Source organism: Selaginella moellendorffii, unplaced genomic scaffold, assembly GCF_000143415.4.
Source record: "Selaginella moellendorffii unplaced genomic scaffold, v1.0 SELMOscaffold_57, whole genome shotgun sequence".
In the NCBI taxonomy this organism is placed as follows: Eukaryota; Viridiplantae; Streptophyta; class Lycopodiopsida; order Selaginellales; family Selaginellaceae; genus Selaginella; species Selaginella moellendorffii.
In genome coordinates this window covers 317,685-343,202 of record NW_003314318.1, presented here as the reverse complement: position 1 = coordinate 343,202, position 25,518 = coordinate 317,685, and the positions used below count along the sequence as shown (strand labels likewise).

The window sequence follows — 25,518 nt, the reverse complement described above, 5'->3', positions numbered from 1 at the left end:
AACCTTAACAGACATATATCGACTATCGCTGAAAGAGCACATAAAAAACATCAGGTTGCACTATAACTGTTTAGATATGCACAATTTACATAGCATAACAATGTGCCCTCTCTGCATTCTCTGAGTGCTATACAGACTCTTTCCTCTTCTGCTGCTCAATTCCTCTTGGATTTTTCTGCATTACCTTCATCATGGAGACCATAAACTCAGTTGTTTAAGGAGATGATTAAACAAGCATTTTGGGGGATAAGTTTTCAACGCCAAAGAGCATCTAACATCAATCCAATGTTTTACAAGGTGAGGTTAAAAGAGCTGTAAAAAATGTGAGAGGCAAGCAGGCCATGTGAGAAGTACCGACATTAGTCGTGTGTTGAGATGACCCGTGTGCAAGAACCACGACAACATCTAGCTTGCAACTTTGCTTGGGTTTGGGGTCAAACAAAAGCGTGTCTTAAGGCCCTTCTAATGGAATGATTAGAGAGGAGTGCCACAAATCTAATTTAACCTCAGCTCATCGCGTACACCATGCCAACTGGGTCTCACTGATTCTTCCACGATCAAACAATTGCATGGGTCGATCGCAATCTAGAAATCGCTTGAGGAGCTCCACCGACGTAGAGTCCCACTCCTTTAAAAACCACAAAAAACTATACAATCTCAAAGACCGTTGAAACCATACATTGCAATAATTAACATTATGAAATTTTGGAATATTTTTTCTTTTTCGCGCCACACGCCGCCATTAAGATGGTTCTTTCTTTCACCAGCGCGGTAACTTTCACGCTGTGACGTTTTCACCATCCGTGTAGAACGTCAAGGTAAAACTCACCGCCACCTTTTGTGACCTTTGGCACCCCCTAAAGAGGAGGAAGCCTCGGCCAATGGCTATTGGTGGCAACTTGGAAAGGGCTTTAGTTTTCACACGCGCGAGGGAACTTCATCTCTCTTCCGCAGCACACTTTTTACTTTTCACCACTGTGTGGAAGCACCTGATGTCTCTGGTAAAAACCTACACAATGTACCTACATTTTTACATACCTAGACCCCGTTGATTAACTTCCCGGCTGGGCCTTACCATTGGTTTACCCCGGCATAAATTCCTCTGACCGCCACTGGAAGCAGCCGCCAGGGGCGTAAATGCGGCGTCGCGGCGCCTCGACGTAGTGCCCGAGAATATCCTCCGGAATCTCAACCCCATTCCGCGCATATTCCCTCGCCGTCCCATCCGTCCGATCGCAACCGTTGGATTTCGGCCTCCATATCTAATTATGCTAAAATATCTGGTGGCCGGAGCATCCGGAGCCGTCGATCCTGTGCGCTTTCCAAAACCGGTGCGACGGATCTTGGCCGTTGGATGGATTCCTGGACGGAATGGCCAGGCTAAACCGAGAAAGAAGGGAAGCGGGGCATTTCTTATTTCTTTCGCTCTCGCTGCTTTGCTCGTTTCGTTCGCGCTGTGAATCTTCCTGGCTCGCTCGCGAAGCAATCCTCTTTGGTCTATTGCGGGAGCTCTAAAATCGGCGGCTGCCAATTTCGGGCACTCCAATCTTGCACTCCCAAGTGCTCCAATCGTCAGGTCATCCCTTTCTCAGCGCTTCGATCGATCCATTGCCATTGGCTTCTCTTTTGAGTTCTTGGTAGAGTTCTTTGCTTCTTTCGCTCGTTCTTCCCGGAAGAAAGAAGAGAGGATCCTCCTGTGTTTCTTTGTTCTTCGCGGTGGATCCTTGTTCTTACATGTATCGTCTCGGCTTCGCGACACACCGCTGCATTGGCAGCTCTAATCGCAAGGGTTCCAAAGATTCGTTGTCCTGTTCTTCCAGGGATCATGCCGGGATTCGTTGTCACGACTACTAGCGGCGCTGCTACCTCGCCGCCGTCTAAAGCCTCCGCCGCCAAGAAGAAGCGGCAGTGCTTTTGGCTGGAAGCTCCTCTCGCTTCTTGTCACCAATCGGGGCCCGAGGAGGCGATCGATGATGAGATCGATCGACCCAAGAAAGTGCGCGTGATCTGCGTCGACCCGGACGCTACCGATTCCTCGAGCGACGAGGAAGAGAGTGGTGGCGCGAGGCGGCGAGGCGGCGGCGATCGTCCTTGGTCTTGCGCGTTTGATAGCGAGGAGGAAGAGGAGGACGATCGGCTGAGCTACTCGAGCTACTTTAGCGCTCTCAAAGCGCGGGCTTTCCAGCAAGATTTGCGCGGCAGCGCGGCGGCGGAGGAGGAGGAGGAGAAAGAGATCTTGGCGGTGGTGGAAACCGACGAGGATCGTATGGAATCGACCAAGAACAAGGAGGCTTCTTCTCTCACCTCTCAGCAAATGCCCGGGAAGGGCAATAGAGCTCCTGGTGTTGCTACCACGCTCGCGAATCCCTCCGGAGGGACGGGAGCGATCAAGAAGAGGAAGATCAAGGATGTGGGGTCGAAGCAGCAGCAGCAAAAGTATCGCGGAGTGAGGCAACGGCCCTGGGGGAAATGGGCTGCCGAGATTCGAGATCCTGTCAAGGGCGTCCGGCTATGGCTCGGGACTTACGACACTGCCGAGGCCGCCGCCGAGGCCTACGATCGAGCAGCGCGCAAGATTCGCGGGCCCCAAGCACACACAAACTTCTCCACTTTTCTCAATGCTCCTCCCGTTAGCGCCACCGCCGCCACACCACCGCCGCCTCCGCCGCCACATTCGTGTGTCATTCCCTCCTCGTCTTCCTCGTCTTGCTCGGCGCTGCCCAAGAAATCCTCGCCACCAGCGGCGTTTGTGTGCGCCACCAACTTCCAGTCCGAGTCCGACGAGGCTGTTCTCGATTGCGACGATGATCCAGCTCCGCTACCAGCGGCGGTGGTGGCGGAGGAGCGTGCTAGCGGCGGCGATGATCAGGAGGAGGATCTAGAGAAGGCTGTGAATCCTTGCGCGAGCAGCAGTAGTAGCAATGGGATCACTTGCATCATCAATGCTGCGCAGGACCAGCACCACCACTCGAGTTCCAAGGAGGAGGAGGATCTGGCGGTGGTCTCGAATGACGATGAGCGTTCTTCGATCGGCCAGTGCCAATCCAAGGCCAACTCCGTCATTGCCAGAAAACCCAGGATGAAGCTCAAGCCTCGATCGAGCAAGCTTCCCAGCTCTTGGAGTTCCTCTCCAAAGATCGTGGAGAAGGAGGACAAGGCCGTGGACAAGGAGGAGGACAAGGTGGATTGGGCGGCGCTCTCGCCGGTTCGCATTGGCGAGGAGCGCTGCCTGTCGATGATCCAGCAGCAATCGCCAGCGTCGGTGCTGGTGCGCAGTCTCTCGTTCGAGGAGGAGTCGTGGGGGGATTTCATGGATTTGAATCGCCACGAACGCCATCCTCGCGGCATTGAGGAGGAGAGTAGCCTCTTCGGTAGCGGCGGAGGTGATGGAGGAGCGTCATCTCAGTTCGATGAGATTTTTAGCGGCGCCGCCACCAGCAGCAGCAGCGATGGATTGACGGTGGATTCGTGGGTGAAGAGCGAGAGGGAGCTGCCATCGCCACTGCCAGTGGCGGGCATGGATTTGGAGGAGTTTGGGCTGGGCTTGGACGAGGCTTCGTTTCTGGATGGTTTGCTCGACGATTCGGCTCCATGGCTGGAGCTTGACCTTCCCGGGGATGATTTTCTCGTCATTCCGACTGTTTGATTCTTCGAGAGAGCGATCCATCCGCCAAGAGAAAGTTTTGAGTGGGAAGAAAAGTTGGGAATGTTTGTCTTGAAAAAGTTTTGTTAGAGGTGGTATACATATTATCGCTAGTATTAACTGATTAATCACTATCAATGGCCATGAGATTCGTGAAAAGCTCGAGCTCGACGAACGCTCTCGCAAGAACATAGGGGCAGATCTTTCTTGCACGACCTGCGGTCATGCGAATTAAAAAGATTTCAAGCTCTTGGATTGGATTGATTTGTCAAACATAAGGGAGTGGAATTTTCTTTGGTTCTTGGCAATTTACAAAGGGCTTTTTTTCCATGCTTGCTTGAATCCGTGTCTAAAGTTAATGTTGTCTTGGCCGAGACCACGGATTCTTTGGCGCATACTAAAATGCCCACGCCTGGCAAATTTTGTGGTGGCAGTGGACGATTTTAGATCTGCTTCTTCTTGCATTGAATCGACGTGCAAACAATAGTCATGACACTCATTCAATTCGATGTTCGCTAAATTGCTAAAATTCTCAGCCGAGAAACCATTGTTTGAGCTTGAGCCTGTTTTAATAACTGCATGCATGTGATCCCTTGTCAAGGTGATGGATGTGAAATTCAAGGGCGGAGCAAGAACCCTAGGCGAGTCTCTTGATTGCACGTCCACTTCATATGAATAAGTGGGAGGGTGGCGGATGTGTAAGTGTGAGTAAGGTGGTGATAGCTTAGGAATTTTTGTGGGTGGTCCAGTTTTGAGCAGCAGGAAAACTACAGAGCTCAAAAAGCCTTGTGAGATGGACACTTTGAAGCTGGAGAGTAATATTGGTGATGGAGATTGGAGATTTGGAATTTTAACTAAGACTGATTGCTGCCTAGCAGAAATTCCCCCACTCAGCCATAACAAGGGGAAGAGAGATTCTCGAGAATCTAAGGAGAATATAGCTCCTGAATCTAGAGTTCCACACAGTTATATTTCATCATTCCTGGGGAAAGTGCGTGAGCTGAGTGATCACAAAGAGCATGGCCAACAACACAACACAACAGGAACACAAAGTTTTATACTATAGAAAATACTTGGGTGGTGTTAAAGCTTTCCAGGCAGGCCAAAGAAGGAATGGCCCCCTCTGGAGCATGCAGAAGCAGCAGTAGTGCTCAGGAGCAGCAAACAAAACCCCAAAAAAAAAATTCAAGAATTAATTTAAACTCGAAAACTGGCAACTATATAATTCTGCCAAAATGGTAGCAAACAAAGAAAAGTTTCTTCTATGAAGAGGCGTGGGTTTTTGGGTGGACGAGGAATTGGTCGTCGCGACGACTGGAAGAACTTAAAGCAAATCTCTGCCAGTCCTTATATTATTGGATCAACACAGCACAGCGCATACCATACAAGTTTTTCCAAGTGGTGTGTTTCGTTTTTGTTGAGAGAGGGGGGCACGAATCTAAAGAAAACAATGTGGTGCTCCCAAACAACTTGTCCGCCGAGATCTAAGCGGTGACGGTCGAATTCGATATCTTAGCAAGATCGCACCATGGGCGATCCATTATCATATTTACTTTGATCCCTCACTCCAAACCATAATAGAAATGTCATCGCGATTGCAAGACGAGCATGATGTTTCGAGGTTCTTGGCATCGGGATCCCCGAAGAAAACTAATAGATCAAGCCCAGTGCTTAGATAGATCCACTCTTATAAAGAAAGCCATGGCTAAGAAAATAGGAATCTTCTAAGCTGCCAAGACTCATATGTTACAAGCTTAAGCGTTTTGCCAGCCGTGTTTGAAGCGATAGATTTACTCCACGATGTCGCCGCTACCGTACTGGAGCACAAACCGAGATCACGTGAGCCACTTTCGTCGCCGTTGACCGACATGACACGTCACTGACACGTAGAGACAAATGGCACCGACGTACAATACGTGGCATTCGGGTCTTCGTTTTCTTGAATGCTCGTCTGCTGCACGATCTCGTGTCGTAAGCCACAGCGGGACGTGCTGAAAGTGGAGTGGATCGCTAACGATCCATTCCAGTCGAGTACACAGGTTTGCTCCTTGTCGATCAATCGAATCGTTTCCACTTCTTGCTGCTACAGCTTATAGTTTTCATTTTGGTTGTTTTTCCACGAGATAATCGCCACAGAAAAAGTTCTTCCATGCAATGCATGGGGTGGGATGGATCCTCGGACACAGTGACGCGAATATTTTCGGCATTGAATGAAATGGGGGCCTGATGGTGGGCTGCAATAAAAGTGGACATTTCACAATAACATCACATATATAGTATAAGCTATTCCTGTATACGACTGTACGAGTGTACCACTACTGGAGTCCACACTGACACACCCAAAAGGTTTTTGCAAACGCTCGGAATTCTAAGGAAAAACGCTCCATATTAATTCATTTCAGATTAGCTAGATCATTAGCCAGTAACGCTTGCAAGTTACACACCTCTCTTCCTCAAAAACACTCATGCCGGCGCCTCTCTTGCCTGGTCCTCTTGATTCTCCGAAACAATCAAAAAAGAAAGCTAAGACAAATCTAATTCTTCGCTACTCTCAAGCTGTAGGAGGAGAATCGCTTCTCCGGAATCGTTTACTGCAAACAACTATCTACAGAGAGACAGAGAGAGATTGTAATCTTCGGCTAGAACACAATCAATCTCTTGTCCTTGATATCATGGAGGACGGTGTGACCACCCTGGTCTGGGTTTCCATTTCAACCATCAACGTGACAAGGGTCATAAGGTAGCAACCTGTGCATATAGCCTCATCAACACACTACACCAGGCTAACATGATGACGTGAACATACGGTCTTTCACACTAGTCTATAGTTCTTCCCATGGCTCCCAGGCAATCAGCTGCAGCTGCAGGATGGTCGCAACTCGAAAGACCGGGGCCTTCATGAAGGATTACCTACAGGACATCAACCCTGACGCCACTGGACATGCACTATTGCCAATACTGAACTAGTAAAAGTCTAGCTAACACAGTGCCACTTCGCAGCATTAGAAAACTACAACTCTGAATAAAGGCCAAGGGCTCTTCACTCATATATTCCAGACTATGAGTTGAATAGCAGTAGCCAAGATTTTAGCCACGCCAGAATCCCACGTAGATTCAAGAATAGCGCCAGAGTATGTGTTGTCTTCCCGCTCTTGATCTTCAATGCCCCTGCTCCATGCTCCATGCAATCTTCAAGCTTTAACCTCCATACTCCATGCCCCATAGTGATAGATCATCTTGTGGTTGTTCTTGGTCTTGGTATGGAAATCTTTGCCTATTGACAGGAAGCTTGAAGACCTTCACTCCTTTGTTCCACATTGCAACGATAATGTTCTTCAAAACGGCATTTCTAGATTTCTTGGTCTCATCCTTCATGGTGGGCGCTGTAAACAGTATATGAATGATTATTCTAGATCCATATCCTTGGAAGACTCCATCTCTATCTGAAGGGAAAATGGACTATATTATTCTAGATCCATATCCTTGGAACATGACCTAGATGACTCTCCATCTGAAACTTTCGTTAGTCCCTTCTCAGGGCTTGATGTGGGAATCACAAACATAGTTGGGATGTCAACCACATCTCAAACGGTGTTGGCCTAGTTTGGACACCCCCCGATCGATCAAAGAACAGAACATTGGAGCACGAGATTGCACGAAATATCGCGGACTATTGCGGAAGATCTCGCTCGACCGCCATAGCCAAGAGCTTGCTGCTCGTCACGAAATAAGAGTGGTCAATGAACTCCAGCCGTGGGTAAGGTAATTTTACAAAGAAAAGGGTTGGAAGATAAAAACCACGGGTTAGAACAGAAGTTAGGTTTTAGATCGAGCACAAGGGCTGCGGGGAGCGCCAATTGAAGTAAGTCTCAGCTCGATTTCTCCCTCTCGATCTCTAGATCTAGCTGCCGCTGCAGATCCGGGCAGCGCCTCTCTCCCGCCTGCTCGATTGGATCGGCGGCGCGGGCTAGGGTTTTTGCTTGTCGCGGTCGGATTTTGACGGAGATTTTTTCATACAGGATCGATCTCTAGCTCGGCGCCATGGGTAGCGGATTTCGCGTGTTGCATTTAGTGCGGCCTTTCCTCTCGGTCCTTCCCGAGGTTCAAACGGCCGATAGGAAGGTCCCGTTCAGGGAAAAGGTTATGTACACGGTGGTTTCCTTGTTCATCTTCCTGGTTTGTAGCCAGCTCCCACTCTACGGGATCCACTCGGCCAATGGATCGGATCCCTTTTACTGGATGCGCGTCATCCTGGCTTCCAACCGCGGGACTGTGATGGAATTGGGAATTACTCCCATCGTTACTTCTGGTCTTGTGATGCAGCTCTTGGCTGGCTCGAAGATTATCGAGGTTGACAACAACGTGAGAGAAGACCGAGCTCTTGTGTAAGTGTTTTTGACATTTGTGCTTGGTGGCTTCTACTGATGGTTTTGTGGGACTTTGTAGGAACGGAGCTCAAAAGCTTCTGGGTGTTTTGATCACGATTGGTGAAGCTGTCGCGTACGTTTTGTCTGGAATGTACGGCGACGTTCGTGATCTCGGAGCCGGCAACGCGATTCTGATCATCATTCAGCTCTTCTTCGCTGGTATCATTGTCATTTGCCTGGATGAACTCCTCCAGAAGGGATACGGGCTTGGATCGGGAATCTCGTTGTTCATAGCCACCAACATCTGGTGAGAGAAACCTTTTCCTTTTCCAGCTCTGATTATTTCTATTGTGACTGTGACAGTGAGACCATCATCTGGAAGGCGTTTAGTCCGACTACCATCAACAGTGGCCGTGGAGCTGAGTTTGAGGGAGCTATCATTGCTCTCTTCCACCTCTTGATCACGAGAACTGACAAGGTCCGAGCACTCAAGGAGGCTTTTTACAGGCAAAACCTTCCAAACGTGACAAACCTCTGTGCCACCGTGATCGTCTTCCTCATTGTCATCTACTTCCAAGGCTTCCGCGTTGTCCTTCCCGTGAGATCCAAGAGCGCTCGTGGACAGCAGGGTTTCTATCCCATCAAGCTCTTCTACACTTCGAATATGCCTATCATTCTCCAGTCGGCGCTCGTCTCGAACTTGTACTTCATCTCTCAGGTAAGACGTGACTTCGCTTTAGTTCTCGGTTGAAACTTCTTTTCTGGTTTACTTCCAGCTGCTGTATAGGAGGTACAGCACAAACCTTCTCGTGAATCTCTTGGGCCAATGGAAGGAGTCGGAGTACTCGCACAGTGGTCAGCTTGTGCCTGTTGGAGGGCTCGTCTACTTCATAACTCCGCCTTCGAGGTGAGCTACAAAATCGTTTTTTTCTTTTCACTTGATTTGACAAGGATAAACTTGCAGCTTGGCGGATATGGTGACACACCCCTTCCACGCTCTGTTTTACCTCACTTTCATGCTCACGGCATGCGCTCTCTTTTCCAAGACGTGGATTGAGGTTTCTGGTTCGTCGGCTAGAGATGTGGCCAAGCAGCTTCGGGTAAGCAAGAACTTTAGCTCGTAACTCGATCTTTTCTGACTTCTCTCCCCGGGAATTGCAGGAGCAACAAATGGTGATGCCCGGACACCGAGAAGCCAACCTCCAGAGGGAACTCAATCGCTACATTCCAACCGCGGCCGCCTTTGGTGGTATTTGTATCGGAGCTCTGACGGTGGTGGCCGATTTCATGGGAGCGATTGGTTCTGGAACTGGAATCCTCTTGGCCGTGACGATCATCTACCAGTACTTTGAGACATTTGACAAGGAACGGGCAACCGAAATCGGGCTGTTCGGGTTTTAAGCTCGCAACTTCACCGGAAGAAAAGTTTTGGAAAAAGTTCCCTGTAACTCGTGAAAGAACCAACTGATGTGAAGTGCAAATATTTCCTCAAAAAAAGATTGCAAGGCCTTGAAGTTTACTATCTACATTGCTACTTCTTTACCAGGGATTATATCCGCTTGATTCTTCCTCGGTGGTAGCAGCGGTAGTGCTCGCCGGTGTTGGTTTAGAGCTTTTTAGGACTCCTTTAGCTTCCAGATCGGCGATTTGCTGTGTAACGAAGGAAGGAGTGTAGTAGCCATCGATCCAGAGCCCCTCACCGTTGCTCTTGTGCTTAAAGTCTGGTGCCTTTGGATTTCTCTGGCAAGAAAAAGAAGTTTCGATCGTGTGATCGTGTGATCGTGTAAAAACTTGGATGTACCTTGTTGTCACGATTGTCGTACCAATCGCTGGGACTGGAGAAGAACAGCTTCCACGATTTCTCAGCGGCTAGTTTTTTCTCTGCTAGCAACAGCGGGAGGAAGCATTCAGGCTGGAATTGAGGAAGAGTTTCCAAGCAAAATTACCTGTTGGTCCTGGTTTGATGGCTGTAGCTGTTGGTAAAGGTTGGGCTTTAGAACCATATAGATCGTCCACGAAGTGAAGGTCTGATACTTCCACCTGATAACAGAAGCAAAACCAAAATGAAAAATAACTTCTAGAAGATCTTTCTACCTTCCAAAGAACTTGAGGCCCTTCGCCAGTATTCGGATCCATTTTCTCCACTAGAACACGACCACCAACGTGGATTCTATCTCCTTTTCTAACGTGTTGAGCAGCAATCTCTGCTAGATCGTTTTGAAACTCCAAGAAAAACCTGTGAGAAAAAAGAAAAAACAAAACGTATACAGTGAGAAGCTTTTCTCTTTCTTTCTCCACTGGAAGAACTTCTAGAGATCGACTTACCAGGATGGATCGCCCTGTGGAGCCTTCTTGACGCTCAAGCTCGAGGTAGCAACGATCGTTCCATTGTCGAGGTACTTGATGTCGGGATTCACTCCCACGCTGCCGATCAAATGGATGGTGTTGGCGAGGCTCTTGTCATAGCCCACCGACGAAGGCCGTGGGAACTGGGGCCTGGAATCGCCCTCTGCCGGCTGCGCCGCGGCCTTTGCCTGCCGCGCCGATCCAATGCTGCGTGTTACCACCGCTCGCAGCGGCTTCAATCCAAATGCCTCCGCGGACTGTGCCGATGCGAGCCTGGCCGTGAGCGCGAAGAAATGCCGCTGCCGGGGCGCCGCCAGTGGGGGAGAGAGCGCGGCAGCGCAGCGGATTCGCAGGAGACACGCCATAGCCGATTAAACCCTAAACCCCTGCGATATTTTAGGGTTCTTAGGAAAAATGCCTGTAGGTAAGGGCGCGAGGCTTTGATCGTCCCTGTTGTGACACGATTTCTCGCAGATCTTCCTGGATTTTACTTCGACACCGAGCGGAATCGGTACTTCCCGATCTCGCGGAAGCCGGAGGAAGCGCCAGCGGCGGCGGCAACTCCAGAGGCATCTATTTGGTATGCTTTACTCGGATTTAATGGGAATTTTACCAGGCTGGGAAGAAGAAAGTCATTCCGATTCCAAAGCTACTGCTCGACAGGGAAATCTTCCCAAGGAATCCAGTGTTCTTCCGACGATCTACAGTGGAAACATTCTCAGTTCGTCCTCAGGTATTTGGATTCTTTTTTTTTTTCTTTGTTTTCATTGTCTCTCGTGTTTGTGTCTACAGACATGGAGATATGGTGTTATTACGCCCCAGTGCGCTGTGGGCTGGGGATATTGCGGCTATTTCGAAAACAATGCAGTGTTCATGGGTAGTTCTCAAGGAGCAGCCTTGTAAGTTTTCTTCCAAGGGTCTGTTCTTTCCTCTCCCATCTCACACTTTTGTTTTTCTGTGCAGTGTTGTATCCGAAACATATTGTCGTCGTCCAAACGATCGTTTCTCAATGATAATCCATCCATTGCCAAAGAACGAGTCTCTGCTAGAGCCTGGAAGGAGACCGCCATCTCTCGCTGTAAATCGCTCCCTATGCGCCGGTGGTTCTTCCATGGTTACTGCGATCAAGACGCTGTCAACTAAGCAAAATCCGCACAAAATCGCAATGTATGGTGCCTTGTACCTTCTTCTTTTGTTTCTCTTTCAGCTACTTATCTGACTGAGTTTCATCCCAGAGTTGCAAGGCTGGGAAATGCTACTGGCGGTAGCTTGCAAGTACTCGATCTCGATACTCTGGCAGTCACAGCCGATGTGAGGACAAACTATACAGTGTGGACCGCGGACATGTTCCCGTGCGGAACTAAAGCATCAATTGGTAAAGCTCTTTCTCTGTCATTGCGCAAGCTATTATTGATCTTCACAGGAACGCACACCAGAGCTGGGGTGGTGAACCTGCAAACTGGGCAGCGAAGCTGGATATATCACTGTCCCCACGACGTTTTGTCACAGAAAACCGATAGCACCGTAAGCTTGCTCTCCGTTGCCTTCCTTTTCTTTTCCTAGTTCGATTGACTTGCAGGGAAATATTGTCGTGTGTGGATTTCGGAATGGCTGCATCTTGTCACTTGATATCCGCGAACGGCGGTTTTGGGTAAGTCAAATGCTTGTGCTTCGATTCTATCAAGCTCAGTCCTTCCTGATTACAGAAGATGGATTCAAGGAACAGCATACGCATGAAATCATCCGTTTGTAGGTAGAGGTTCTGCTTTGTCATGGAGCATTCTTCTAATCACGGATTTCTTTAGCTTGCTGCTGCTTCCATCGGATGAATCTTACGTGGTAGCCAGTGACATGAGCGACAGTGTAAGTCTCACTGCTTTCGGTTTTCACTAGCTTTTATTATTTGATCAGATTCGGCTGTGGGATCGGCGTCTTGTGGGAAGAGGATGGTTGCGTTCCTTCGAAGGACATAAGAACTCGTTTTCATCCCTGCAGCTTGGCATAGATCCGACTGGAACGGTTCTTATGTCAGGTTTGAAGTTTTGAGATAAAATGGAAAACGGGCATGAGATGGATGGCTTCGGATGACAGGATGTGAAGACAATGCTGTCAGGATCTGGAGCTTACGAACTGGCAGCCTGTTACACACAGAAACTGGTATCAGCTGCACACCGGCGAAACTCGTCTTTCGAGGTACTTGTAGGAAGCTTGATCAAAAGCGGAGCTCAACCTTTTGAAACTCACTAGAATCCGATGACGACGAACTGTGGAGTACATGGCTTGCTTCCCGCGATGAGCTAGTCTACATGCACGCATCATCACTATAGAGACTTAAACGGAGGAGCTTCTCTTTCTCTTTCCTGGAGAACAACTTACAACTTACAAGCGTGTTCTTCCAGCAAGCCTCGCTGCTGCCAGGAGATTGAGGAAATTTATGCCGACCACCACTGCTCTCGCATTGAACCGAGCCTGGAATCGCAACTCCAAGTAAGCTAAACATAAAAAGGAATGACAATGACTTACTTCTTCTAACATGTCTTCTTCCTCCTCGTCGAGCATTCCCTCTTCTGTCAGACCATAGCCATCGCCAAAGCATTTGGGTGTTTCCTGGGCTCCAAAAACGCGAAACTTGAGTAACAGAGACCGAGAGAGAATTTTTGGATTGGGGAAGTTACCGCAGGAGGTTGATCATCGGTCTCGTAGTAGAAGCTGTTTGAGCGACCAGTGAGAACGGACTTTGCGAGGGACAGGGCCTTGTCGGCGGCTACTCGAGCTTTGCGCATCCACACGGCATGGCGGATTTTCCTCTTGGTTTTGGAGGTTCGCTTCTTGGGCACTGCCATGACGATGGTTGCCATACCTCTCTTGCTTGGTGGAGTGGATATTGGCCGGAATCGCAATGTGGTTGCTCCTCCCAGTCCCTGGCATGGTGCCATCGCCATGACTAGCGCCATTGCTACTCTATCTCTCCAAAAAATAAACCCCTGCACAGTTATATCAAGGTAGAGTTTACCTTAGTTGACTTTTGTTGACCGGCGTGGTGATAGTCATAGTTGATGAGGCTGAGGTTCTGGATGCCAATGCTTCTAAGGGCGACAGATCAGTTGTCGAGCTTGCTTCAGAAAGTTCACGTCTCGGAACTTTCTTGCAAGTGAAATGGTGATTCAATCTCGGTCTTCCAGCAGGGATTTTTGGATGTAAGTACAATTTTTTTTCCTCTGGATTCCTTAGCCAACTGATCAGTCTTGCAGGACGAGTGATTACACTTACATGAACAAACTGTCCATTCTAGGCCACCTCCCTCAGTGGCAGCAGGAGAGAGACTATTTTGCTGGGCTGCCTTGATCGAGCAAGTACCTGCAATAGGCATTGAACAATATCGCTTGTCGGTCTGCAGGATGAGTCGAAAACCGCTAGCGAAAGAGGGTGGTCACTGAAATGGGAGATGATTCCGGAAATTTGCATCTTCTTGCGATCCAAGCTCACAACCGTTTAATGTTCTGATGTGAAGCTATGTCTTCTTCTGCTTCTTTCAAATAACTGAGCCAACGGTTTTGATTTAATCAAAGTCAAGAGCGGATATGCCTAGAACATTGTTCGAGTATTATATCACTCCTCAGTTGAAGTAGAAGCCTCCTCCATGGCACGGAAGAACCTCTTCCACGACACGTAAATCCCCTCGGCGATCATGGCAGTGAGATCGTCCGGGCTTCCCAGCTTGTCCGAGTAGAACACCGGAAGATTGTAAAGCGTGTCCACCTTGTCGCCCAAATGATCCGCACGCTCGAAGCAGTGAATGTAATTCTCTCGATCCACAAACGGTGGATCCACGCCGTCATCCTCCCCATCTCGATCTTCCAGCAAAACATTTGGATGTGGAGGCCCAATGCTCCTCACCGCCGCCGCCAAAAGAATCCGCCCAATCCTCCCATTCCCATCCCTGAAGGGATGGATTGCCTCAAACTGGTAGAAGAGCTGGCCGCCAAGCTCCAGCAGGGCATGGCAGCGCTCGGCCACGTCACCAATGTCCCGGAATATCCCCGCCAGCGAGAGGTTACAGTCACGCACGAGCTCCGCCAGCTCGGCCGCCACGCTGGCGGGCCGCCGGAACATCCGCCAGTATCCCACGCTCGTCCGCGTGAACGCATCCTCGTCTCGAATCCTCCCTGCGATCTCGGGCTTGGACGTTGCCAGCAGAGTCTCGTGCGCGAGAGCGATCCCCTCCACGCTGAATCGCGGGATCTTCTGGTCGATGACGCTGGCCAGCGCGAGGTTGAGGCATCGCATCGCCTCTGCGCGGCGATCGTCGTGGCGGGCGGTGGCCAGATGCTTGCCGCCGCGCACGGCGTCCAGCGTGAGATCGAAGCTTTCGTAGCCTTGTTGCTCGATCCTGTTGGCCTGGAAGAGGAACTGCGCCAAGCCCTGGATGGATCCATACGCCTCGCCCCAGCGCCTGTGGAGCCCCGGCATTGCCTCGTACCTCTCGCGAAATCCGGCGATGGCGGCCACCATGTTGCTGGTGCTCAAGCGCGTCTTCCTCCAAAATGGACGCTCCGTGTAGATGAGATCCCTAAACACGTCCCTGGAATCGTTCCCCACTGGAGCTCGGCGCGTCTGGATCGCGCCTCCAGCGCCCCATATCAGCCCGCCAGCATCCATAGCCTTGACCTAATTCTATGAAAATTTATGACCTAACTTGACCTAATTTATAAACACTGCATCAAGCACGTCATGTTAACTGAGTTCAAAAAATTCTTTTCTTTTACCTTTCTTTACTTTCTGGGGAAAGGTTGTTATGAATATTTAAAAGATTCCATTAAAATCTTTTTCAGGTTTTTAGTTTTTCTAAGTTTAGAAGATTTAACCTCGTTTGGTCGGGCTCCGGACATATCCGGCCCCGGACATGTCGGGCTTGATGCGTTTGGAATTGCTCTATAAGAAAGCTGGAAGTACGGTTTCTGCCATCTTTGATGAAAGGTAAAGTGGATCGATGGTACAATTTTACGTACTAAACCGGTGCTTTCAAGGTTCTCGATGGTGCTGTTGTGGGAAGTGAGACTGACGCATCGGCTCTTCTGTTTTGTGAGTGCTCTGTAGAGTTTTTAATTGATCTTCTTAGCCAGATGCCAGGCTTTGGTTTTTCGTAGTCATCGGTGCTGTCACTCACCCCTGTATTCTGAAGATTCCGAAAAGATCTGGCGGTTGTTCAAGGAGTGCTCTTCCGGAAACTCGTGGACTTACTTCAGTTCTATGCGGATTTCGAAGTTAACGTCTTGAAGAGGCACTGCAATTTTATTCACTCGTTTCAACTCTTAGCATTTAACCAGGAGCCCAAGGTTTGTACGAGGAATACTAGTCAATTTGAGACTGACTTTATGTGCAGCTTAAAGAGATGGCACTGTGGAATGCCGGGGCGTTAAACAATCGCAAAGAATTGACAAAGTGGTTATCGAAGCTGAGCGTTCAAGAATTAAAAGATTTGGTCTGCAACAAGGTATATATAAAGCGCTGTACGTGGATTTCATGTCTGACATTTTCGTGCACAGTTGATGCTGGCAACAGATACTTGGGCAGACAGGGTGATTTTTTAAAAGAAGTTCTAGTCTCAGCCTTTGAGAAAGGGATTTCATCAATGGTCTTCCACTGTATCCTACCGAGACCGTGATGTGGGATGAAAGTTTGGTGCCAAGCTTTGCCAATGCATCAACACTCAAAGAATCTCCAACAGTTGATTGTCAGCCTGGAAAATCTTTACAAATTACACAATTTAAAAATTCCCACTCAAAACCCAATAAACCCTACTGATCCAAAACTCGGGACCAGTCTAACTTTCTCTCACCTTATCTCGGCTCTGCTCAACAGCGATGCATTCGTTTCATCTTTTCATCTCGATGTTGCCTTGTGTATGCCGAGACTGTGAGAGTGTGTGAGAAAGAGTGATCAGGCCACACAATCATTAGAAAGCTTTTTTACAACGTTCAAAACATTTTGTTCAGTTAATACCACTTCTGAGCAGGAAACTTGAATTGCATATTTTTCCCAAGATATTGTAACATCCATGGTTGATATTTGTTTGCAATATCAAGACTGCGGTGGAATGGTAGGCAGATCAAAGCAGGATGTGTGGGCCGTGAGCCTCACACATCCTGATTGGTCTCGATTGGTCTCTATGAGAGATCCTCTATAGAGTTTCGGCCACAATGTTTCATCGACTTGCCAGAAATTGATGTCTTTCGGTTTGGAACAGGAAGGAGAGTTTGTCCCGGTGCAAAGCTTGGACTTGATGCTGTCCAGATTGGTATTGCGCGATCTTGGTGATCCAGCAAAACTGAACATGGATCAAACATATTTTGGACTGGTATGTCAAAAGAGTCAACCTCTTGTGGCTATCCCGATACCCAGGCTAGATTCTCATGTTTACTAGAAACTTCGGTCCACACCAGATTGTTTCTTCCATAAAGTTTGTTTACTCCTAGAGTTTCTCCAAAGATCACTTATATTTTACATGGTGGATTTTTTCAAATATCAGTACATTGATATTTGACCAATTGTATCATTGGAAGCAAGAGTCATCCTCCAAAAATAATCATAGTTGCAAATCAGTTTAGAGATGGAGCATATAGTTCATAATGGAGTATCTAAACCCTGAAAACTTTTAGGCCATCGATTAGGCCCGATCCTGGCCGTCCGTGTAGTACCGTTTTGGGTTTTAGAGTCACTGGGTAGGGTTTCAACTCCGTATGGAAGGGTATGTGAGTGTAGCTGTGCCAGGCGGGAGTTCCAAGGCTTTCAGGGTTGATAGTTGTAAAGAAAGTGTCCTATCGCGTCTTGAGAGGCTGTATGGTGTTGGAGATCTACTCGATGCTGAGGGTTTTCCCCTCATAGAGGAAAGGTTGCACGCAGGCAGCTATGTCTACGCCATTCAAGGTATGTGCTAAATATTGTGCTTTCTTTGTCCTGATAAACTTGCGGTTTCGTTTTAACCAGGGCCAGAGCATGTCGTTGCAGAGCTCTGCCGCATCTATGCTGACCGTTTACGGGAAGCCCGAGATGTCAGTCTGGAGAGGAACCCCCTGAGAGAAGATGACAGGCTTCCCATGGACGGCCTAGGTGATCTGCAGATACCGAGAGATGATCCGGGGCTCTGCTTTCCAATTGTCGGCAGGCATGAGACACTCTGTTCGCTGGTGTATGGTGCTGTTTTGGCGTTCCGAAACTTCACACGGGCCAATACGTGCAGTGCCTCCGTGGATGCGGGTCTCAGGGATCCTCACTTCAACGCATTGATTGCGTATCCTGGGGCAGGCAAGTCTACCATTGGCAGGGACTTTCCTGCTCTCTTCAGGAAGTTTTGGACGTCGGGAGATGCCATTGAGTTTCTCAAGTCTCGGAAGCTGCTGGTGAATCGTGATTTCATTCAGATGGTGCAGGACTCTTTGGGTTATAACGCCAGTTTGTATCACAACATCCACGACCATCAAGGGGGTCTACTCTATCCCGTTGAGAGGAAGCTAGCTTCCTCGAAATCTTTTGAGCAGATTCTGGCATTAAGGTATGGAAATGTAGTTTTTTGTTTTCTGATTGTTTTTCTGATGCATGGAGGTTCAGGCTTCTCTTTGCGGCTGTTTCCAAGCCTGTGCCCACTCTGTCGTATGAAAGTATGCTACATTCTATTGCACACATCGCCACGAGGATTACTCTGAATGACGTGCTTATTTTCTTCCGTAAAGCCGTGGAGACATCCCCATCCCACCAGAGGCCGATTCTCGTATCACTATTCCTCGACGAAATTAATTGTGCCGAGTATCTTGGGAATACCTCCTGGCTGCAGGAGGTATTATCGTCTTATGTTTACTCCTTCCAAGCTTCAAGGGAGACAAACGTTTTACTTGTGGTCACTGCATCAGATAAGGCTGCGTCCTTCAGGCTGGGAAGAACTCCACATATTCCGATTCCTGTGTCCGCTCTGAAGGCCGAGGATGCTGTTACGGTTGTTACAAACTTCTTTAGCAGGCTTTCCGTTACACTTGGCCGCAGCGAGAAATTCTGCCCGAGCAACATACTCAAACTCTGCATTTCACTTATTGGAGGGATGCCCCGACACTTGGGATACATGATAAGGGGAATGCTTACCAGCGACCCATCGGAACGCATCTGCGCAGCAACACTCTTACAGACCGCTCAGGAGTTCACCACTGATATTCTCATGGCAACTCTGAAAAATACAATCTCTCTCACTTCATGGAGTATCGGCAAGTATGAACACGGTACTGGTTTTGCTATACTGCTAACTGCTCTGCGGCATTCTCTGCTGGGTACCGTCATCTACAGGTCGGACCCGGTTGTAGACAGCAACGACATACGTGTGATCCAGTTTGAGGAAAACTCTTGGGGCGCTTTAGAGCAGAAAGGGCTAATATCGTTGCAGCTTGTGGATTCCAATGCTTCACTTGAACCTGATCAGTGGCGCTGTCGAGTACACTTTCCTCCCTTGCTTGCTCTCGCAATGCAGAGCAGTGGCAACGACTATTTTGTCACTTGCTTCACATCTGCTACGGAGCGAAGATTTCGTGGACGGGAATTGAGCGACTTACAATTCATAGCCTTTATGATCTTTCTTCTGAAGTCACCCTTAGTAGAAGAAGGATCACCTCGTGTGTTCAGGTAAAAAGCTTTTCTCTTTATGCATCTTCGGTGACTAAGATGATTTTGCAGGCTGCGAGATATCATTCCGTGTGTTTGGGATATTCATAGGGATCTGGAGTCGCTAGTTCTACCTTATCCAGATGAAGGCCGGCTTACGCCATACAGGACAATGGACCAAGTTACTGGAGCTGCTCTACAAGCACTGGTTTTGCGTCGAGGCCCTAGGTTTTCTCTACTCGCCAGTGGGAATTCTGGTTTGGATTCTGTGCACGTTCTTGACAACTTCCTCATTATCACCCAAACAAGGTCGTCTGATGATGCGAAAGAAGAACCACAGTCAGATGCTGCCACGATCTTTTGGTCATGTCTCTCGGACTTGACAGGGGTAGCTCGTCTGGAGCATTTGACAACCGCTGACTTGGAGGAGTTCGGGCCTGTGCCTACAGATTTACGACAGGAGGTTCAGCAGTTGTGTGATAACATTGATTTGGACGAGTTCGGGCCTGCGCCTACAGATTTACAACAGGAGGTCCTGTCACGCAAGCGGTTGCGTGACAACATACCTTCATCTCCAGCACCCTCGAGTGGACCATCCAGACTCACCCGTTCTAAACGAGCATCAAAGTTGAGGTATGATAATTTTGTTGGGATGCATGAAGAAGTCGACTATCCAACACAGTCAGCAGGTATTTTATTTTGTTTTCTTAGCTCATTTTTGTTTATTTTTTTCCTTTGGCAGGATGCTATGATCTATCAAATATTGTTTATATATACTCTTCCGACCATTACATAGAGCAGTCGGAGCGGTCGAAGATCATGAATTCCCAGAATCCGTTGTGCAGAAGAATTGTTATCAGGCAGGCTGATTCAGCAGGCGTTCTGGACATGTTGTCCGAGGTTCGCCATTTATCTCCTCTTCTTGTAGTTTGAAAACACTACCACCTAATAAAGTCGTCTCGACTTTGCTGTTTCCGTATTAGGCCTTGCTACATTGCAGGGCTGTTGCTCTTCACGATCAATGGTAATGAGGTGGATCTGGGACAATGTACGCACTCCCGTTTCTCAATTTTGGTGTCTTTCATTTGAATCATCTCCTCCGGCTGCAGCCATGGAATTCCTGGGGTCCATTCCACTGCTGCAGCAGGTCCTGGTGGGACTGATCCTGTGGAGCTTAGGCACTTTGTTGCAGCCAGAGAGTCTTGAACTTTTCTTCCAGAATCCATTCAGGAAGGTTTTGGTGAAAGGAGGTGGGATTTTATATGACAGGTAAGAATTGTCCATGGAGGTTGAAGTTGCTACCAGGCAGGCAACGTTGTGGCATTGGGTGAGATTAGTTCCACTTTGTATCGATTTGCTTAGTCTTATGTCATAAGAACCTCTTTTAACTCTTACGAAGTAATATTAAGCTTTATTATTATCGGTTTAATCTCTACGAATAAAAATTTTAAATTATTAATAATTATATATCTATATATATATATATATATATATATATATATATATATATATATATATATTATAATTGTCCATAGAGTTGCCCATTCTAATCTTATCAAAGAGAGGAAGGATTTTTTAAAAATTTATTAGACTTGTAAATTATATTAATCTACATCTTTTTAAAATAATTCCTCACTTAATGTAGTTATAAAGAAATATTATAATTATATGTAAACAACTAAAAGGAATGGTCTGGGAGAAGGTCCATTAAAATTAACAAATAGAAGGGGTTTATGAACAAAAATGCACTTTCTTTTTTAACTGGTTCATAGAGTTAATCATTTTAAATTATGAATAGTATTGGAAGGTGATTTCCTAAGAATTCTGAACTAGAAAGCTTAAATTTGATATTAAAAGGGTCTTAAATTAAATTTTGTTGGCTGGTTAGAGGAATTATATTAGATATTGAGATTGATACTTGGTTATGTAGTTTAGTCCTACTGGGCTAGTCAGAACTAAAGATCTTAAATATAGTTTGATTTTGTTAGTTGGATAAAGGAAATATATCACATGTTGAAATTGATATCTAACAGTCAAATTTAGCTTATTGGGCTAAATATCTTCTCCAAGCTCAACTCTGTTAGTTAAGTTAAAGGAATTATATCACATATTGAAATTAATATCTAATAGTTCAATTTAATCCCTAGATTAAACCTATAGTCCCACTAGGCTAGGGATAAGTAAAGGGAGTACTCCCAAAAGAGTAGTCAAACTTCTGCTCTCTAAACTGTGAAAGCATTCTTTCAATGTATTTTAAGATCTAAGCCATTTAGCTTTACCATCATCAATGAACTATTTTAAAACTATTGTGAAGTGAGAAACCATTAGCTAGAATAACCATGTTATAATTAATGAAACTTTTATTAATATTGAGTTAGAATAGAAAAGCACAAAAGAAATTTTTACCTGGAAACATATCCCACCAGATTTGTATAGATACTCTATGATTGATAAATATTATCCATTTTTCACACTGTGCTTTTATTGGCAATCTAATATCAGAAAGATAATAGTAATAGTAGTTGAAAACCCACATTTGTTTGCTCAAGTTCTTATAATAGTAGAACTAGTGTTTCTAAAGAAAACATCTACAGTGCATTGAGACTGTCAAACACTATAAATAAAATATATACTTTGGAACTAATTTCAATAGGATTTTCTTTTCACTTGGCATAGTGATAGTGTTCTCTCTCCTACTCGTTTGAAGTATGGCCCACACTGATAAAAAAGCACTGGCCCTGATAGACTATTAGATTATATTCAAGCATTATATTATATAATATTGCAAAAGAAATCAGTCAAATACTAGTACAGAATATTATTCATAGTCAACTGAAAAAGGCAATATGCATATAAAAATTGGTCAATAGAAATATTTCTCGGTTCTCTAGAACCCTAAAATTGTAGGGGTTAAAATAAGTAGAGCATACTAAATTTGGGAAAATATCCATCTACACAAAATCATTGGAAAAGACATCTTAGAGTTGGCTATGGTGGCTATAGTGATTGATGGATTCATTACTCTTCTCATTGGTAGTTTATCATTTGCAACATGCAAACTTGAGAGCAACAATTGTTAGATTGATCTTTTACAAGAAATGTGCTTGTGGTTTTTATAATTGGAACTCCTTCATACCATCTCACTGTTTTCTTGTATTTACTAAAACACACTACATGAGTAAAAAAGTAGAAAGATAAGATTAGTTACATTTCAGAAATAGAAAGTTCTTCTGCCTTAGCAAGAGCAATATTACCAAAATTTGCTCAAAATTTGCTCTTCATAGACAATTTATCAATGCAAAAATTGCTAGATCTTGAGCATATTAACATGCAACCTCCACACTTGTTTAGAAAATCAACGTATAGCTTTACTCAACATGCAAAGTTGGATTTTTATTGACACTACATTGCAAAAGGAAAAAGAAAACAACTTAAGCACAAGTAGAAGAGGAAAATTAGGTTCTATAAAAAAAATTGCTTTTGCATATTTTTCTCTATAATACACTAAAATGCCTTAAAATGGTAAGAGGCTGATCAGAAGCTTTGTGTTTCCAAGATTCTTAGAGCAATTGCCCCTGCAAACAAAACATAAGAAACTTTTATCCAATTGCTATAAAAAAATTTGGGTTAAAATTTATATCAATATATTCAAGTAACATGAAATTATTCATAGATAAAAAATATCATAGGGTAAATGAGAGGAACAATAGATGTTAAGTTGCTATAACTGAAGTGAAGATTGCTGGAAGTGATGGTTTAATAGCACAAGGTTTCTTTTGGCCAAAAAACAAAAGCTCTAACTAAGAAAATTTAGGTTTTTTATATTGCTTTTGACAAAATCCCAATGGTCATTAGTATTTAACAAGTGCTTCAACTTACACTTCATTTTGCTTATGGATGCAAATAGAACTTTTTTGTGAATCAAAACAACATTTCTTATTGCAGTAGGGTGTTAAGAGAGTAAGGTTCTCGGGAGAGCTATAGCTCTCAAATTCCGTTCGCAAGGGTGTAAACTTGCAGGGAAGCATAGTGAATTGTAAATAACCAAAGAGAATGACTCAAGAAGCAATTCATAAACGTTCAAATATAAAGGGAAAGGGCCCATGAACAAGAGTGCACCCCTTTTTTAATCGGTTAAGAGTCTTGGGATTTTTAGGGTTAAGTGTCCTTAGGTTTAAATAGTATTAGGCTGAGTGACTTCTTGGGAAATCCAAACTCATGAGCTTACATGTTCATATGCTATAATATTATAATTAATGTATTACCTAAGCTGGGTAATACATATATATATGTATATACATTTATAAACCTTACAGAATATTAACTTTGATAATCATTTGTAATTTTTGTCATATTACCTAAATTTCTATCTTTTTCTAGATACTTGGACAAAGAAGGCTTATATTTAAAAGAGCAAAGATGACATATTTAATCTGGATTTTTTTTTCTTGGATGCCTTAGATTAGATTAAGACACATGCCAAATTAAAAAAGGGAAATCAAGGAAAGTGGTTTCATAGTTTTTGTTTTCAAGACATTGCATTCACTCCCTTGCTTGAAATTTTAATTTTTTTTATCATAAGAACTAAATTTCTATCTTTTTCTAGATATAGTGAGTGGACTTGGATAAAGAAAGCTTCTAAATTTTTTTCCTTGGATAGCATAAATTAAAACATGAATAAAACAAACAAAAAAAAACCAATTAAGATGGTTTCATGGTTTTAGGTTTAATTTGTTTTCAAAATATTGCACTCACTTACTTAGAGGGACATCAATACTATAAATTGCACCATATCACAATTGGAGCATATAGTTGATTCTATTTCTTATCAATTAAAATGGAACAACCTCCTAAATTTGGACTTCCCGGGATGTCACCCAACCTAGTACTATTCAAACCCAAAGACGCTTAACCCCAAATATCCCAAGACCCTTAACCGATTGGAAAAAAGGGTGCACTTTTATTCATGAGCCTTTTCCCTCTATATTTGAATCTTATGGATCGTCTCTCAAGTCGTTCCCTTTGGTTGCTTACAATCTACCACGCTTCCTTGTAAGTTCACGCCCTCATGAATGGAAGTTGAAAGCTGCAACTCTCTCTCGAGCTTTGCTCTCTTGACACCTTACCCCTCGAGTCCAGCCTAGCGGGTGCAAACTGGACCAGCCAGATGTCAATCAACATGTGGTGTAATTTCTTTAGCCAACTAATAGAGTTGGACTCAAGACCTCTCTAATACCAAATATAACCTCCTGAATTTAGACTTCCCGGTGTAAGCCACAAATTTTTCCTTTCCAATTTGCCAACTTACCTCGTCTATCCGTCCAACACAGCCTTGGCTTTTGCTAAGTTCCCTTGCCAAGGTTCTCGCCTATGGTACCAGCTCCTACTTGGTCTCAGCTACTCACTGCACGAGCAACGGAGTGTTAGCCATCCATCCACGGATTCCCAAATCACTCCCAATCCCCTTCCCCGGGTTAGACTGGACTTAAGGTTCGGCTACACTCCCCGCAAGCACAAGCAGCCAAGCACACCAAGCTTCCAGGTTCCTAACATCCTTTGGTACCACAAGACTTGATCATGGGACCCTCTAAATCCCAAGTCTTGAGTGCAACACTTGCTTCGGGACGCTGGGGCGAAACACCGTGGCCTAGCGGCCCGGTATGGGTACCTCTCGCCCCCCACTTCCATCCCGAAGGAAGGCCCAAGCCCCTAGGAAGGGCGAGGACCAATGAGCCGCATGGTACTCAAGTGGGGCACCACTCCACATGAGCCGGGAGCACCGCAATCGGTTTCCCTTTCGGGAGTGGGAGCTGCTCTTGAGCACTTCCTTGGATGGGCCCTTCGGCACCAACCAAGTCCATGCTCACTCCCACCCAAGGCCCCTTGGTCCCAGTCCCAACCTCAAGTCAGTTTGGGAGCCCCACTGGAGAGTCCCTTTTAAACTGGTTCCTGGACCTCACTATCCCTACTATACTTTTGGAACCCCCTGCAGCCCCCCCCCCCCCCCCCCCCTGGGAGACGCACGCTTTGGGCTTTCACCCCTTGACCCGTATTAGTATTTGGACTTAGTCTCTAGCTCGATCTCGGACCCGATTTTGGATCCGACTTCGGATTCGGGTTCGGACTCGATCTCGGACTCGATCTCGGACCCGACCTCGGACTTGACCTCGGACTCGGTCTCGAACCCGATTTCGGATCTCGGACTCCGTCTCGAACTCGGTCTCGAACTTCGGACTCGAACTCGGTCCCCGAGTCGGTCTCGGACTCGATTCCGGACTCTATCTCGAACTCGGTCCTAGAGTCGGTCTTGGACTCGATCTTCGACTTGGTCCCATCCGATGAACTCTTTGTCATTTTGGTCATGCTTTCGGGGTTCCTTTAGCCTACGACACCTCGGCGAGTTGGTTCCTTACAACTCCACCACCCATAGAAGAAGTTCGATGCCCACATCGAACGTCTCGTTTTATCCTACGACTTGTTGACCATGTCTCCGGGGGCATCCCCCCACTTAGCGGTGTG

General features: G+C 46.2%; 5 protein-coding genes and 1 pseudogene across 6 annotated transcripts; 4 read left to right on the top strand and 2 right to left on the bottom strand.

Moving 5' to 3' along the window:
* The first annotated feature begins 1,426 nt into the window (after nucleotides 1–1,426).
* LOC112351115 lies at nucleotides 1,427–3,893 on the top strand. Its single transcript, XM_024688428.1, has one exon. The coding sequence runs from the start codon at nucleotides 1,826–1,828 to the stop codon at nucleotides 3,644–3,646; it is 1,821 nt and encodes a 606-aa protein (XP_024544196.1). The 5' UTR covers nucleotides 1,427–1,825; the 3' UTR covers nucleotides 3,647–3,893.
* A 3,510-nt stretch (nucleotides 3,894–7,403) lies between these two features.
* On the top strand, nucleotides 7,404–9,529 carry LOC9654741 (protein transport protein Sec61 subunit alpha). Its single transcript, XM_024688303.1, has 7 exons — nucleotides 7,404–7,505; nucleotides 7,663–8,028; nucleotides 8,090–8,317; nucleotides 8,374–8,728; nucleotides 8,787–8,917; nucleotides 8,975–9,110; nucleotides 9,172–9,529. The coding sequence occupies exons 2-7, from the start codon at nucleotides 7,685–7,687 to the stop codon at nucleotides 9,409–9,411; spliced, it is 1,434 nt and encodes a 477-aa protein (XP_024544071.1). The 5' UTR covers nucleotides 7,404–7,505; nucleotides 7,663–7,684; the 3' UTR covers nucleotides 9,412–9,529.
* Nucleotides 9,468–10,752, bottom strand: LOC112351091 (protein OSB3, chloroplastic/mitochondrial-like). 2 transcript variants are annotated; one of them, XM_024688304.1, is made up of 5 exons: nucleotides 10,336–10,752; nucleotides 10,105–10,246; nucleotides 9,957–10,050; nucleotides 9,812–9,894; nucleotides 9,468–9,750 (listed from the first exon to the last, which is right to left on the bottom strand). In XM_024688304.1, the coding sequence occupies exons 1-5, from the start codon at nucleotides 10,719–10,721 to the stop codon at nucleotides 9,550–9,552; spliced, it is 906 nt and encodes a 301-aa protein (XP_024544072.1). In that variant the 5' UTR covers nucleotides 10,722–10,752; the 3' UTR covers nucleotides 9,468–9,549. The 2 variants fall into 2 exon arrangements, with proteins under 2 accessions (XP_024544072.1, XP_024544073.1); XM_024688305.1 differs by having other exon boundaries at nucleotides 9,812–9,891.
* Nucleotides 10,753–10,770: 18 nt separating this feature from the next.
* Nucleotides 10,771–12,997, top strand: LOC9654462 (annotated as a pseudogene).
* Nucleotides 12,685–13,348, bottom strand: LOC9654461. The gene is made up of 3 exons (XM_002983154.2): nucleotides 13,032–13,348; nucleotides 12,880–12,963; nucleotides 12,685–12,825 (listed from the first exon to the last, which is right to left on the bottom strand). Exons 1-3 carry the CDS (start codon nucleotides 13,308–13,310, stop codon nucleotides 12,736–12,738), a joined length of 453 nt encoding a protein of 150 aa, XP_002983200.2. The 5' UTR covers nucleotides 13,311–13,348; the 3' UTR covers nucleotides 12,685–12,735.
* Nucleotides 13,349–15,259: 1,911 nt separating this feature from the next.
* On the top strand, nucleotides 15,260–19,974 carry LOC9654739. The gene is made up of 9 exons (XM_024688235.1): nucleotides 15,260–15,333; nucleotides 15,539–15,692; nucleotides 15,903–15,935; nucleotides 16,604–16,714; nucleotides 17,070–17,283; nucleotides 17,344–17,908; nucleotides 17,965–19,020; nucleotides 19,072–19,688; nucleotides 19,742–19,974. Exons 1-9 carry the CDS (start codon nucleotides 15,260–15,262, stop codon nucleotides 19,930–19,932), a joined length of 3,015 nt encoding a protein of 1,004 aa, XP_024544003.1. The 3' UTR covers nucleotides 19,933–19,974.
* Nucleotides 19,975–25,518: the final 5,544 nt, after the last annotated feature.